At 39.0% G+C, this 16,882-nt stretch overlaps 1 protein-coding gene across 1 annotated transcript in view; it reads left to right on the top strand.

Moving 5' to 3' along the window:
* Snx7 (sorting nexin 7) overlaps positions 1 to 16,882 on the top strand; it is an 88,566-nt gene that overhangs the window by 26,090 nt on the left and 45,594 nt on the right. Inside the window, exons 3-7 of the mRNA XM_021158200.2 lie at positions 974 to 1,084; positions 2,025 to 2,189; positions 3,719 to 3,917; positions 8,252 to 8,451; positions 11,584 to 11,670. Coding sequence (XP_021013859.1) covers positions 974 to 1,084; positions 2,025 to 2,189; positions 3,719 to 3,917; positions 8,252 to 8,451; positions 11,584 to 11,670 — 762 coding nt within the window. The remainder of the gene's footprint in view (positions 1 to 973; positions 1,085 to 2,024; positions 2,190 to 3,718; positions 3,918 to 8,251; positions 8,452 to 11,583; positions 11,671 to 16,882) is intronic.

Below are 16,882 nucleotides of genomic sequence, written 5' to 3'. Positions count from 1 at the left end.
TCTGGGACAGGAGCTATGTTTGCAATATTTTTTATTTTATTCCATCTTTACCCCTGCAGGAAAATCTCAACCTAAATATTACAGTATATAATTTTTAGCATGCAAAAATCCAGTTAAGTGGGGCATGGGTATAAGTGGTTATTTTCTCATGAGATGTCATCGATGAATTCGAGAGGTGCTGCTTTTCTTTTGGCCTCAGGTTTAAGTGCAGTAGCTGTGAGGTTGATATTGAACCCATGTCCTTGCCACATGAGTTGGCACAGATTTTTGGTTCGCCAGGAAGACAGGACTTGATATATTTGCAAAAATTTTAAGAGTTTAAGCATAGAGCTCAAAATAAAATAAAATAAAATAAAACCCTCCCCTGAGAAATAACAGGAATAAAATCTTTTCACATTAAATATCCATTAATTATATTCTTTTGGAAAAAGTGGCAAAATCACTCTGAAAAAAAAATGTTAGAATTTTTACATACCAACAGCAGATTTTAGTGAAAGCAGTTCACTTGAACACATTCCAAGAAAACAGTCTTCTCAGTTATATTCAGGTTATTTTCCAGATTTTAAAAATAGAACTTTCCTCAAATTCTGAATTCTAATCATGTCAAGAAAAGAATAATGTTTGAAACCTACATTCAGAGCATACTTTCTAAGCGAGAAAGCCACGCCAGAGCAATAGTACTCAAAAGCCTGCGGGAGCCAGATGGCTGTTGGAAGACAGATTTTTCAGTTTCGACTTCAGATTTAAGCATGGTGTTTGCTTTCTTTGTGGAAAAAACCGGAAAGTTCGCTTAATTTCATCTGCTGCATGAATAGATGACTGGAAAAAGAAAATACAGGCTGACAAACACTGAATAATTAAGATTCAAGTTTTCTTAGAGACCTATTTTTTTTTCATAATATCTAAAATAGAATTAAGCAAATGTCTTCTGTCTTCTACTGTAAGGGCTGCTATGTTTTTCTTCTTCTCTCAGACATCTCGTGGGGAGTTTGATTCCAGTGAATTTGAAGTCAGGCGACGTTATCAAGATTTCCTTTGGTTGAAGGGCAAACTTGAAGAAGCACACCCCACTCTCATTATTCCCGTGAGTTTATAAGGGTTTGTGGATCTTGTTGTTTGTAATATAGCCATTGTGTTTTCTGGAGTATTTTAGAGTGTCTAAAACATAATACCAAACATAATGCTTTTAAATCCAATAAATTTTACTTAGGAACATTTATTTCTAAACTCTTTGATTTAACTGTAGCTTTTTAAATTATTCTAACATGGAATGATATTTTATTTTTCCTGACTAGTTTTATGTTTTTTAATATATTGTACTTATTTGTTTGTTTATTGTGGAGGTAGCCTAAGGATGCTGTCATATATAGAGAGGTCTCAAACTACTGTGGGGAGGGGGAATTCTCCTTCCACCAAGTGTATCCCCAAAGTTTGAGCTCTGGTCATCAGCCTAATCAACAGGAATATTATATTTTCTTGGGAAGTCATATTCCCAGCCTGGATTTCTTCTAAACTTATTTTTATAATAAATAATGAGGTGTTCAACTGGTCTTCAGAATTTTTTGCAACCTGGTGTGCGATGTTATAGGCAAGATTCTGGTTTTTTGGTTGTTTTTGTTTTGTTTTAATATAATTGCGATTTGTGTGTGAGCAAGCTCATGTCCGCAGGTCAGAGTACCACTTGTCGGATTCGTTTCTCTCCTTCCACCTGGTGGATTCTTGAGATCAAACTCGGGCTGTCAGACTTGATAGCATGTGCCTTTATGTGCTGGGCCATCTCAAAGCTTTCGGATAGATGCTTTAAATACATTTTATTTTATTTTTAAGTTGGCACAGAGAGCAGCAGGGTTCCTACGAGCATTTGCATACATACTTGGCAGTTCCCCACCACTCCTCTGTGACCTCTGTCCCCACACTCCTTGTATCTGTCTCTGTCTCTCATCTCCATCTTCCATCCTCCATTCTGAATCTGCTGCCATGGGCATGTGTTCTCACATAGCTGTTGCTTTTGTTTTTGGTCTCAGCCTTTGCCAGAAAAGTTTATCGTCAAAGGCATGGTGGAACGTTTCAATGATGACTTCATTGAGACTCGCAGGAAGGCGCTGCACAAGTTTCTGAACAGGATCGCTGACCATCCCACTTTAACATTTAATGAGGATTTCAAGGTTTTCCTCACTGCACAGGCCGAGGTAAATGGTTCTGTTTTAAATTCAGCAGGCCCTTTAGTATCCATGTGTACAGCAGACTGCAGGCTCCCTCTTTCTCACCTTTACAAAGCAGGCAATGGTGTCCTGCAAGTGTTCTAGTGAATTATTTTAGAAAATATTTGAGAAATACTAGAAATATTTTAGGTATAACCCTGATGGGTGGGTTTTCTGGTCAGTGAGGGTTACTCTTTGGTCACAAATGTGTTTCCATAAGACTTTTTGGAAAGAAAACCTGTGGGAAGACAGACAATGGCTTATTCCATGTGTGGATAAATGATACATTGCTTATAAACCTGCAAATCAAGAATTATTTTTATTCACAGATTATTTATCTCTTTCCCATGTGTTTTGCTCTCTAACTTTATTTGCTTAAGCACACTGTATTTCTCCAGGGATGATTTTCATGGCTGAATATCTGTTTTATTTTTCATTTTTTTTTCAATCTGTAGCTGTCTCTCCCATGTTAACTATGAAATAACTGGGTGCATGTCTTCTTAAAGAGCTCTCTCTGCAGACAGCCAGTCAGTGGAGGAGGTATCCCAGCTTACCCACTCCAGTTGACTTAAGAGTCTGGTTATAATCTAGAATGAGAACATGACAGAAGCTGAGTGTGCCCTGTGCAGAGCAGAGTTTGTCCTGTGCAGCAATGGAACCTCAGAAATGAGCTTGCTGTGATTCCCCACCCCCACCTCCACCCCCACCCCCACCCCATTGCTTAATTGCTCTCAGACCTTGAACAGCTTCCTCTCTTTACCATTGCCCCCATTTTCCTTTGTAAAGTAAGGAAAATAGTAGAAGTTATTGTGGGTTTGTTGTCAGTTGTGTGTGTAAGACAGCACGTGTAGTTACAGGAACACCCCAAACTGTCAGTAAATATCACCTAGTATACTTGAAGAATTCATTAAGGTTTCCACTCTTATCAGTAGTAATGTGGGACCCAAGAAATCTTCTCTGGATCATTTGTATATGGAATGTCTTTTCTAAAATGTAGGTTGGGGACTGCACAGATGACTCAATGGTTAAGACCACTTGATATTCTTACAGAGGACCTGAGTCAGGACACTGGCGAGTGTCTCTAACTTTAGTTTCAGGGCACCCAACACCTTCTTTGGCCTCTGAGGGCACTGCATGTGTGTGTACTATGCATATATACAGGCAAACACACACACACACACACACACACACACACACGTGCACATAAAATAAAAATAAATGGAAAAGATAGAGATTGCTTATTACAATCTTCTTAATCGCTGATCCCAGTGTTTTGTTTTAAAGATTTACGCTCTGAGGAAACACTGTCCACGTGCGCACTTTGAAATGAACTATTATACAGTCGAGTGGGGTGTAAGAGGATGATACCCCTTCAAAATTTCAGATGTTTCAAAAGTGAATGTTTTTAAAGGCGCACGTGGAAGTGCATTGTCTTTGTCTCTGTCCTTGCTTTGCTTTGCTGCAGCTGGGAACGCTGCCGCTTGACTCGCAGCACTTATTTCACTTTCTGCTTCTAGGAACTGTCTTCCTATAAGAAGCAAGGGCCTGGCTTGCTGAGCAGGATGGGACAGACAGTCCGAGCAGTGGCGTCTTCCATGCGAGGCGTGAAGAACCGGCCGGAGGAGTTCATGGAGATGAATAACTTCATTGAAACCTTCAGCCAGAAAATAAACTTAATAGATAAAATATCTCAGCGGATTTACAAGGAAGAAAGAGGTATGTCATTAAAGGCTGAGTGTACAGATGTTCAGCCTCTTTCTCATCTGTACTTTGGTGTGTTGACACTGTTGAGATTTCACTTCCAAAAACTGTCTCATGCCCTGACATCCATTGAAAACAGTTGAGGAACTGAGCAGTTGGCTCGGGCTGTCAGGTGCTTGGCCTCCTCTCAGATAGGAGGACTTGAGTCGGGTCTCCATCACCCATTTAGAAACCTGGGTATCATGGCAGGTGCATGCATGCCCCGTGCTGGGGAGACAGAGGCAGGTAGCTCTCTGGGGTTCCTGGTTCAACAAGTCAGTTTGAATCCCTGAGCCTAATGTCACACTGAAGGACCCTTCTCCTAAAACCAAGTGGGTAGCTCCAGAGGGACAACACCCAAGGTTGTCTTCTGACTCCACCCCACACCTGCACATGCATGCCTGAGCACCCACTCACACAGAGAGACGCGTATACCCTTGCACACATACACACCCCTCCCACGCATACACATTTTTTTAACTTAAGGCATTTTTATTAGATATTTTCTTCATTTACATTTCAAATGCTATCCCCAAAGCCCCCCATACCCTCCCCCTGCCCTGCTCCCCAACCCACCCACTCCCACTTCCTGGCCCTGGCATTCCCCTGTACTGGGGCATATGATCTTCATAATACCAAGGGCCTCTCTTCCCATTGATGGCCAACTAGGCCATCCTCTGCTACATATGCAACTAGAGACACAGCTCTGGGTGGGTGGGTGTGGTACTGGTTAGTTCATATTGTTGTTTCTTCTATAGGCTTGCAGACCCCTTTAGCTCCTTGGGTACTTTCTCTAGCTCCTGTTCTCCATCCAATAGACACACTCTTGTCCTTAGTGATGGTGTTTATGTAGTCATGACCAGTCTCCATTTGGTTTTATGGAGTTCTAGCTGTTTTAGCTAATATGTGTCGATCATGACATGACTGCAGTGCCAGCCCTGAGCTGGAGATTTAGTTTATGAAGTTGGTGTCATTCAACATGGATTGTTTCTCAAAAAATCAAAGAATGGCATTTCAGGAATTGAATTCCAATATTTTACTGCAATATTTTACTGGTGGTTGGGAGAGGAATGTGTTCAGTCATGAAGACTTACATATTGAAAAAAATGGTGGTCTTTCCTGTTCTCTATCTGCCTTTAAAAACAATCATGCTAATCTTTAGTCTTTAATGACTCTACTCCAATTGCTTATTGATATTTATTTTCTAATTTCAAAATTATAAAGAGATGGGAGAGCCAGCAAACATGTTTTAAATATTTGTTGGTACTGAGGAGGCACTACTTACAAGCAGAAGTCACTCTGCTGGCACCTCATTTGTAAACTTGTAACTTGTCTATACTCATCACTGAACTGGACATTTTATTTTATTTCTAGCTCTGCTGGCACCTCATTTATAAACCTGTAACTTGTCTATACTCATCACTGAACTGGACATTTTATTTTATTTCTAGGGTATACTATGTAGTTAGCAGCCATATGGTAGAAAAAGAGATTGACTCCTTGAAGGTGTCCTCTGACCTCCATGTACAAACTGTGGTCCATGTGCTATGCCTCTCCACAAATCTATACAGAAATGTATGTAGAAGGGAAAAAAGGGAGATTGGAAGTAGGAGAGGGCTCCGTGGTTAAAGTACATGCTGTGGAGGCATGAAAAATGGAGTTGGAATCTCCAGGAATCGTGTCAATTCTGGGCCCAAGGCATGTGTCTGTTACCCCACAGCTGAGCAGCAGAGGGGTGATCCCAGAGGCTCCCTGGCCAGTCAGCCTATACCAGAAATAGGGGAGCTCTAGCATCACAGGCCTAAAACTAAAAGGTGAAAAGTAAAGAAAGAGACATCAAAGGTAAACCACTAGCCTCCATGTGTACACACATAGATGAACACACTCATACACATGAGTGTGTGCATACATACAAGCATACATACATACAGAAACATACAGAGAATTAATAATGAAAAATAATTTAAATATAAAACAGAAATGTTTGTTTTCTTAAAACCACAGAATTATTTTCCTAAATGTAATATAGTCTTTGCTTTGTAGTGTCTGAATGCAGTGTAATGATTGGGTTTGATCCTCCTTACAGTTGTTATTTTACCTTCCTTCCTTCCTCTGTCCCTTCCTCCCTCCTTCCCTCCCCCCTTCCTCCCTCCTTCCCTCCCCCCTTCCTTCCTTTCTTTCTTTCTTTCTTTCTTTCTTTCTTTCTTTCTTTCTTTCTTTCTTTCTTTCTTTCTTTCTTTCTTTCTCTCTCTCTNTTTCTTTCTCTCTCTCTCTCTCTCCCTTTCTCCCTTTCTCCCTTTCTCCCTTTCTCCCTTTCTCCCTTTCTCCCTTTCTCCCTTTCTCCCTTTCTCCCTTTCTCCCTTTCTCCCTTTCTTCCTTTCTCCCTTTCTCCCTTTCCTTCTCCTTTTTGCTTTCCTTCTCCTTTTTGCTTTCCTTTTCCTTTTGTGGCCTCTCCCTTTTTTCTCTTTGCATGGGGTCTCAATATGAATTCCGTCTAGCCTCCCACATGCTAGAATGTCAAGTGTGCACCACCACCACTGCCTTACAGTTTTCCTTATTCTCAGGAAGCTAATTAGTTAAGTAGGTTCTGGGACTCCAGTTCTGTGAAGCAGATTCCTTATGTCCAGTTAGACCGGGCAGCAATTTAAAGCATGCTCTGGAAACTGCTGGCCCCCTAAGAGCCACAAAGATGCCCATAAGCTTTGAATTTACTGGCAAGAAGATCTTTAATGGCTTCACTCTTTGTATAGGAAGCTCAGATCTTACAGACTTGCTAAATCTGAGCTCTTGTTTTTAAAGTGCATGCCTCTGGCCCAAACTCGGAGACTTCTCATTATATAAGATCAGGAGGATATTAGAGAAATTGGGGAAGGGGAAACCATGATTAAGCTATACTGCATGAGAAACACTAATTAAAAAAAAAATAAAGAAGAAGGTGCTAAGCATCCTTAACAGAGCTGGAGACAGGATTCCATTCAACATATTAGAAATTCCATTGGGAGTTTTGAAATCTAACCGGTGCAGGGCATACAGATCCATATCAGGAAACTAGTTTGAGAGTGGTAAACTCGTTCGTGCTTTTGATCATTTTCATTCTAAATCATTTCATTTTGATCATTTAAAAAATAAAGCTTGGTTTCCTTTTCTTTTCTGTTTCCCAATTTATTAAATTTATTCTTCAGATTTCTGTTGACTGCATGTTGTGTTGTTTCTCTGTGCTATAGACTAAAGAGATTACAGCTGTCCCTGTCCCTGACCTCACAGTTTCCTTGATTCCTATATTTTTAGCAAGGGTACTTACTAAATGTTGGTGTGTAGGTATGGTTTGAAAGCTGTGTAATTTTAAGAAGGCTCTGTAGTAAATAGTTAACTGCCTAATGAGAACCATCACTGTGCACACATATTGAGAACAGAACTGTTAACATTTTTTACTTCCTATTTTGGGGTCATTAGTCTTCAATACAGATGGACTTCACTCTGAAAAGTGAAGTTAAGAACTCAGAATAAAACTTACATCTTCATGAGGTAATATCAACTTCTGGAGTTCACTTGATCATAGGAAAACTTTGTGCTAGTTGTAGCTTGGAGTGGCAGGATATTTTCCAGTGAATTATACTGGGTGGAAAGAAGATGAACTCAAGAGAATATCACTGTGTGTATGGCGATTCCTGTAGAGGAAAGGAAGAAAGCCTATAGTTTTGCTTAGGTTAGTGCATAGTAATTACCGTTGAAGTGTTTGTATAGGTAAAAGAATGGGATAAAGACACATTTTGCTTAGAACTTTGGCTGTGCATACTTAGATACAATATCTATATGTAATTATATGATAGGTGGAATTTTTAAATAGCTATGATAATTGTATAATATAATTTTCCAAGCTAGGATAATAGAATAGACGTCTAGTTTTGATTGTACTTAGTAGCACTTCAAAAACTGACTTGTACCATCTGCAATGGCTGGTTAGTTAGTGAAAGATAATATAAGCATTTGCTTATATCTAAACATAAGAACTCGGAGAGAATAAGCAACATCCTTTCATACTATCTATGATATGGGGATTTTCAAAAACTTTTTTATAGAAGCTGGAGAGATGACTCATCAGTTAAGATTTTTACTGATCTACCAGAGGATGTGGATTCAGAGGCCAGCAAATCAAGCTTCAAGGGTCCCAGCACCCCTTTCTGCTCTCTGTGGGCACCTGGACATGAGGCATACACTCACGTACCCAACCAAACAAATACAAATAAAACGTAAATCTTTCAAAAATGTAAACTGACAATGACACTTTTTTCTCTCTTTTTCTTTTTTAGACTATTTTGATGAAATGAAAGAGTACGGCCCTATTCATATTCTATGGTCAGCCTCAGAAGAAGACCTGGTTGACATGTTGAAAGGCATTGCCTGCTGCATTGAGCAGTGCTGCAAGGCCACGGAGAAGCGGATGGCTGGCCTGTCAGAGGCCTTGCTCCCTGTCGTCCACGAGTATGTGCTTTACAGTGAGATGTTAGTGGTAAGACCCTGAACTAGAGTCTCAGTGCTGTTCTCTTCATGATGCTGTCTCTGTGTGTCTACCACTCTTTCCTGTCCTAGTTGGATGTTTTACATGTAGATGCCCAAGAGATATCTAATCACTGTAGCCAGGAATCAATGGCTAAATGACCACGTAGACAACAACTGGGCTACTCAGTAGGAACAATTTATGTGATTGGCTTCAATCCAAAGCATCCTTAGTCAAGATTTACTTAAGGAACAGTCTTCTAACATTCAGTTTTACTTTAAAACGTGTCACTGTTTTATGCATTATAGATTTAATTCCTTGAGAGTTACTTTCCTGTAATATTTATGATTTTGAACATATTTCATATGTATTGTGTATATATTATGAAGAAAGTGGTTGAGAAGTAGGGTCTTGATATATGTATGCTGTGCCTTCAGGCTGCTTCCAAAGAGAAAACTTCCAAGTTAAAATGTTCTCTTATACCCTGTAAAAAAGCCTTTTGTTCGTTATCTAGTCATCTTACATTCTTCTTCCTCAGTTCAACTTATGATTTCCAGATACTTGTGTTTTTTTTGTAACGGTGATTTTTTTTTTTTTTTTTTTTTTTTTTTTTTTGTCCTTTATTGCCCTGTGTTCTCAGTATGCTGGCTCCTTCTGGTGTCTAGTCTTTCAGGGAGATGTTGGAGGATAACATTGGAGGTGTATAAGCATATATTCCAACATAGCCCCTTGTGCTTGAAATTGTAGCCATGACTGATTTAAGATGGAATACACCTTGATTTCTAGTAATTTTAAAAATTGTCACTATCTTGGTAAGAAATGGTTGCATAGCTGTGAAAGCACGAGTTATTTCTCTTGTGTCTCGTGTTTAGGCTTTACTTGAGAGTCATTAGATCTTGCATGGCCCTTGCAGACTTTTGATGTTACCTGGATTCTGAGGAGTTTTCTATAAACAACACTCCTTGCTTCTCAGAGACTCCATGCTTTGTGGCTGAGAAATCTTCCTCTCCATCGATTGCCTCAGCTGTGTCTCCTGGTTTTCTCTCATTACTTCTCCTTGTGATCCTTCATGGAAATATGGTTTATCTATTTTCATCCATCAGCTCAGTAGTACTTATCCCTCTTGTTAAGTCAAGCTAGACACCATGAAAGCAAAATCTTATGCAATTAAAGTTTGCAAAAAATCATAATAGCCACTAGAAAGATCCATTATAAAGCTCCTTGGTGGATTGAATTATTTTATAGAGACCTAGGATATAATCACTAGTTTTTATATTACATTTTTGCTCCTGTTTCATATAGGATATTTTCATCTGAGTTAAAATAATCACTAGTGATACCTTAATAGATAATGATTAAAATTATATGATATTTACTTGTTATCCTATAAAATATATATTTCTATTAAAATATGTTTATGAAGTAATGCACAGTACAGAAGTAGAACTTGAGTATGTGGGACTTACTGATAGTATGAATTATTTAGATTGGAGGAAAGAAAACCTGCCTTGACATTAATCAAAGTAAATGATATAAAGGAATTTGTGACAATTAGTTGAATTTTCTATTGTTTTTCCTGAGATTTGTCTTACGTACTATACCTTAGTTATGCAAAATTGGTTTCATTATGACATCTTCATATATATGTATATATTTTCATTTTGCCCCTTCCACTCTAGATGATACTTTTTCTTCCCAACTTCTTCTTTCATGCCTTGTTTATTGATTAACTGGATGCTCTACTACATTTCTCGGGGCTGCTTACAAGATAAGAGTGGGGTGGTTGTAGAAACAGGAACAATTTATCAGTGGTAACTCCACCGAGGAAAATGTATCTCCCTTCCCTAGCAACTGTTAACAGCCTATGGTTTCTCATAGACACATGGACCTCATGAGTTCCTTAAATCTAGCAGATCCTAAGCCCCTAGAAGTTACCAGAGAGTGGCAGTTCTGCTATGAGAGAAACTTAATCCCTGGACGTACTTTTAACCCACTGTTTCCCAGTTCTCCTTGGAAGGCTTCCGAGCCTTGCTTTTTGATTTCTTCATGCACCTTGAGTCTGGCTGCTTCCTTCTATAAAGCATCTCTTCAAGTGCTGCATCTCTTCTGTCACTGGATGAGTTCCTTTCTTACCCAGAGTCAGCTCTAATATTTCCTTAATTCACATTATAAAGCCCACTGTAAGAGGACTACAGGGGACGCGTGCTTATGCCTCTGATGTTAAATCTAAATCTTGTAAGACAATTGCCTAAAGAAAGGCAAAGTGAAAAACAGGGAAAATGTATTAAAAGTCTAGATGGGTGCTGCATTTCCACTGATTCTCAAGGGTGTTTTAGGTATAAGAACATTGAATCATGAAGTTATAATTATTCAAGAAGACAACATTGGACCATCAGCTAACCCAAGGAGCCATGACTTCTTATCAAACCTTAGCTAATGGACGAATATTTATACATTTTTGGGTCATGGTGAAATTTTTTTTTTCTTTTTCCTGTTGAGACAGGGTTTCTCTGTGTAGCCCTGGCTGTCCTGGAACTCACTCTGTAGACCAAGCTGGCCTCGAACTTAGAAATCTGCCTGTCTCTGTCTCCCAAGTGCTGGGATTAAAGGCGTGTGCAACCACAGTGAAATTCTTAAGGTATAAACTTATGTCCCAGCTCTCTGATTTTGTGTTGTAATTGCTGGTTTGATTAACTGTCCTTTTTGAGTCAAAGAAGATGCTCCACTAATTATAGATATTTTCATGTTAGTGACTCAGGTGACCTCTCAGGTGTCCCAGTGGATGATGGGACATATGTTTCCATTGCTCTCAATGACCTTTATTGCTTATTTGTTCTGCTCTATGCTCTCTTTGAAGACTTTGCCATCAAATATTAAGCATGCATGTAATGCTTGAACTGATAAAATGTGCCCAGGGAAACCTAATACAAGATTTATAAACATGATTTTAAATGCTTGATTATGGTAGAGATTTTAAAGAGTAAAGAAACCTACTTTATAAAAATATTTATAATTCCAAATGACTGATTACATCAGAAATATATTCCTGATGATTATTTATATTCTAAAATATAAACAGTTGTTATGGGCAATGATAATTACAGCAAACCCCAATTTGATTTCTCCTTTTGTTTTGATATGAAGGGTGTTATGAAAAGAAGAGATCAAATACAAACAGAACTGGATTCCAAAGTTGAAGCCTTGACCTACAAAAAAGCTGACATTGACCTGGTATGTCTTTATGTTTGTTAACAGAGTCTTTTAGAAGCCACTGTCTGAAAAAAAAAAGTGTATTAACTCTTTAGAGCTTCACTGTATGGGCACTTCTAACTATTCAATAAGTGATACTACTCAAAGTTCTTCTAAAAGCCCACAGAATGCTCTTCTTTAACTCTTCAAGCTTCACATTCTTCTTTTCCTGCCTTGCATTTACTTGAGCTGTAAGGAAATATGAATCTGATGGTTTCAAAAGAACAAAGTGTTTGGAGTGTTTGTAGAAAGTACTTAACATCACATCAGGTCAATACTCAGCTAAAAACTTCACACTCTGCACATGTCTTTCTTGGCAAATAAACTCCTTTTTAAAGTTTAATACTTTCCTTAAATGTATGAGAGATTTCAGTCATGAAGTTGGATATTTTAATGAATTTCTATGTTCTGCCACTATGGGAAAATATCATTAATTGTTAGTTTTGATTGATTTTTTTTTTCTTTTATGTAGCACCTCCCTTTTTTTGTTTGTTTGTTTTTTTTTCAAGACAGGGTTTCTCTGTATAGCCCTAGCTATCCTGGAATTCACTTTGTAGACCAGGCTGGCCTAGAACTCAGAAATCCGCCTGCCTCTGCCTCTGTTTCCCAAGTGCTGGGACTAAAGGTGTGTGCCACCACCACCCAGCTTTTGCTGGAGTACTCAAACTTAATTGTATTTCTGACAATACATCATTGGGTTCCCAACAATGTAGTATTTATAGTTTGTTTTGTTTGAATATTCCAGCACAGCCTGACCAGAGTAGAATTTCTATTTAACTTTTACAATTGAAGAAGACCTGGAGGGGAGAGGTTGCCTGAGCCTAATAGCTGTTAAAACACAGTTGGGCTAGAGGGATGCTGTTGTCTGTCACAGCCCACATTGCTTCACAGTGAAAATATAGGAAGACCAATTGACTCATCTGCATCCTTTAATCAAGGAGGAATACTTTTTTAGTTTAAAGAGATACTCAAATTATCGTTGATTAGTAATTGAGTAAACTTGATCAAGTTGGTGGCAGGGGACTCCTTGATGCCCCCTGTAAAACTGTAGTATTGCAGCCTCCTCAACTTGACCAGGTAGTGTTTTTTGATTCCTTCTCCTTGCATTAAGAACTTTAGTATCTAAAATTTTATTTCCTAATTCCTTCAAAATCTCCTACATTCTCTTCAACCCCTAGCCCAGCTTTGGCTCCTCTCCAAATCTCCCTGTCCATCATCTACAAGGTTTAAGGGGCAGGAACTGGTGAATTGATCACTGAGTGTTCCAGCCTATACTGTGTGGACTATGCTAGTCACTCAGTAGATACTTAATGAAACAATAAAAATCATAATGACCACTATGATCCACGAGAACTTGCTGAAGGCTAAAATCAAGAGGTGTCTACAAACTCAGCTCTGTATAGAATAGACACTTCATTCCAATCTGACTGGGAACTTGACTCCTATGTCTTATTCTATACATTTTCCAAACTGAAATTCCGTTGTCATGGAATGTGGAATGTGTGTGGGGAGAGGTGGGCTGTGGTGGGCAGAGCTGGAGAAAGGCATTCATAAAGGAGGATGATGGGAAACATATGTGTCGGAGCTTAGTGATCAAAGGAAGAGTTGTCTTTTTCTTTCTATAACAATGAAGAGAAATGGAAAAAAAACAGCATTTTGTATTTGGGCTTGTATGTGCTGTGCTTTTTAGAGTCTGCTCGAGGAAAGAAAGAGTGGACACTTATACAGAAATTTTAAGTACATCATTTGAACGTTAGAATTCATTTTCCATTTAAAATGTTTAAAAATTTTAGCAATTATTAAGACTAGTGGCTTAACAACATTTTCTTCCTGAGTAAATACTAGAGACTTTAACATTTCCAGGGAATAATAACATGGTTTATGGAAACAGCATTTGTTCAGAATAGCCCACCCTCCTATATTTATTTTTAAATTTTAAATAATTCGATTGATTGGGAGCATGTGAATGTGTATGTGCGCATGCACACATGTGTGTGCGTTTGTTTGTGTGTGTGTGTCTGCAAGTTTGATGTCTGTTATATCAAAATCCTCATTGTTATGAGATTGTTGAAATTCTAAAATTTAATTAATCCATTATATCCTGTAACATTTGAAATTAATGTTTGAAGCAGTCATATTTGATGGAAGCATTGCAATTGTTCTTTTTAAATTAATGTATAATCATGACATGTTTTAAACTTTTATTTTTTTATTGCTTTTACTCATCAAAACAGACCTGTCTTATAATTCACAAGATTAGTATCATGATTTGTAAAATTCTCCATTTTCAAAGGATGTGTTTACACATCCTTTCAGTCATCACAGAGATATGGCCACCACCATCATGTGTTTTATACAAACTGAAATCCCTCTGTGCCATGATGCTTTGTTAGTAACCTTGCAGAATCACCCACAAAATGGGTCTGCCGTGATTGGTCACTGAACAACCAAAAAAGATGTTGCTTGGAAATATGCAAGATGGGTGTCACCATGGAAACCTGCCCTTGTGAGGTCCTTCTAAGGAGCAGGGCTTTGCAGTCACCATGGCGACCCTGGCAGAGAACTGAATATAGCAATCTGCCTGGTTGTTTACCATGGCAACTGAGACAGGGCCACTTTGGAGATAGCATTGGGGCCATTTCTATGGAGACCTCCTGAGGCTGCCATTGGCGGTCTTATCAAACCCACATTGGGATAGAATATCACATGCACACCCAATAGGCAACAGTGGGCAATTTCTTGTGATAAGCTGTGTAAAATGATGCTCCTACCAAGTAGTCAAAAATTAGGGGGATAGTAATGACTCCATAGAAAGACAACCGCAGAGTAACACGGATTGGATCAGGTGACCTTTAGCTGGATTGCATGATACACAATACCAGGCTCTAGTCATTTTACATCACTTGTAACCGTATCTGCAGGCTAACTAATAATGAGAGTGTGTTTTTGCACTTACCACCCAAGTTATTGGAAAGCGGCTGCAATTTTGAGTTTGTGGTCTGTAGTTCTCTCGAAGCAGCCAATGAATGATTTCAAAATGGTCTCTGCTTCCTAAAGGCAGAATATTCTTTTCAAACTCAGGTCAGCTGTTTACTGAAAGTCTTGTTGTTTATGCCTTGGAATTAGATAGCCTTACATACAAATGCTAGCTCACCTACTTATTAACTATGTCATAGGACACATTTACAGCTTCTTATAGCCTCCTTTTACACTGGGTATATTTGCAGAATTTATTAGCAGCTTTGTAATAGGCATGCTAAAGACTGATGATACGATGCTAGTAAATTGCTTTTATTGTAGCGCGCACACAGTAGTTTTTGCCTGATGTTATTTTGATGCTATGTAGAGAAGAGATATTTGTGTTAGGTCCTGAATAATGACGAATACGTTATTCATTGTTGTGCAAGGAGAATGCTTTTTTTTTTTTTGAAAACCAGAACATATAACTTTTTATATTATTCATTTTATTTGTTTACATTTTAAATGATATCCCCCTTCCGAATTTCTCCTCCACAAATTCCCCATCCCATCCCCCTCCTCTTTGCCTCTTTAAGGGTGCTTCTCCTCCCACTCACCCACTCCCCCCTCACTGCTCTAGCATCCCCCTTAGCTGGGGCATCAAACTTTCACAGGACCATGGGGCCTCCCCTCCCACTGATATCAGATAAGGCCATCCTCTCTACATATGTAGCTGGAGCCATGGGTCCTTCCATGTGTACTCTTTGATTAGTGATTTAGTCCCTGAGAGCTTGGAGGGGTCTAGTTGGTTGGTATTGTTGTTCTTCCTATGGGGTTGCAATCCCCTTCAGTTTCTTCATTCCTTCCCTTAACTCTTCCATTGGGGACCCCGGGCTCAGTCTGATGGTTGGCTGTAAGTATCTACATCTGTATTAGTCAGCTGCTGGCAGAGCCTCCCAGGGGACATCTATACCAGGTTCCTGTCAGCAAGCACTTCTTGACGTCAGGTGTGGTGGGATTGATCCCAAGAAGAGGTGCTCTCTGGATGGCCTTTCCTTCAGTTTCTGCTTCATTTTTTTTTCTTTTTGTCCCTGCCTTTTCTTTAGATGGGGACAATTCTGAGAGAATACATTTTTGCAAAATGGGTATTAGTAAAGGTGGCATAAGTTCAGAAAGCATACCAAATTGGGGAGCTAGGTGGATATGTAGAGTCCTCAGAGAAAGGAAACTCCATATTTTGATCTTTGTAAATCCAAAGGGATCTTAAACTAAAGTGGCAGCTGTGGGTTGAGGAGAAGGGGTAGCTGGAGAGAGAGAGATGGAGAAGATTCCTTGTCACCTCATGGATGAGAAGATACACAATTTCCTTCCCCATTTCTAGCTGGTGAGAGGCAAGTGGTGGGCATCAACACTGAGAAACTAAAATATAAGTCAATTTGAACACCACTTCAAATCACAGTAAGGTGACCATTTCAGAAGAGATACATTCAACAAAATTCTGACCAACTTTTATTCGGTACCTGCTGTGAGAGTGTCTGTTCCAGGCAGGAGAGACAGGAAGGGAGGTCAAAATGATATGTCCTCATCTATCTTACATGTTAGAGGGTAAGAAAAAAAAAAACAAAACACAAAAATACTTAAAAATTATCTTTTCTGCTGATGGGAAGGAGAAATACAGTTGGTCATATTTGGACTGTGTTTGGTAGCAAGAGCTCTTTGTTAGTTGATGGGTGATATACAGGGAAATAAGGAAAGGTAAGAAATATTCTGCAATTTGGGGGCTGAGTAAGTGGAAGGAAATAATTAACATTAATTGGGAAAGAAAAGGCCCTGGGAAGATGGGATTTAACGGGGAGTATGAAGAAACCAGAGTTGTACATATAAAATTGATGTGTCTATCGGGCATGAAGGTGGATACCTTTAGTGGTGAATTATACAAACAGAAGTTCCATAGGTTAGAGCTGGGGTATAATGATTAGCAAGGAGATGGCATTCAAAGTCATGGGATGAGCTGTGGTCACTAAGGGGAGGGAAACTAGTGAAGGAAAAATCCTGGCCTTGCCTTTGACATACTCGAACTTTAAAAGGTCATTGTGAATGGAAAAGCCAAATAATGAATAGGAAGTGAGAAAGAAGAGAGGAAATTTATATAGCTTGACTTCTGGCAGGCAATTCAGTGGATGAATGAAATACACAGAGAAAATTAGGACTATTCAACATTTTAACCAGATTTTTG

The sequence above is a fragment of the Mus caroli genome, chromosome 3 (genome assembly GCF_900094665.2).
Source record: "Mus caroli chromosome 3, CAROLI_EIJ_v1.1, whole genome shotgun sequence".
NCBI lineage: Eukaryota > Metazoa > Chordata > Mammalia > Rodentia > Muridae > Mus > Mus caroli.
This window is presented reverse-complemented; position numbering and strand designations above follow the sequence as displayed.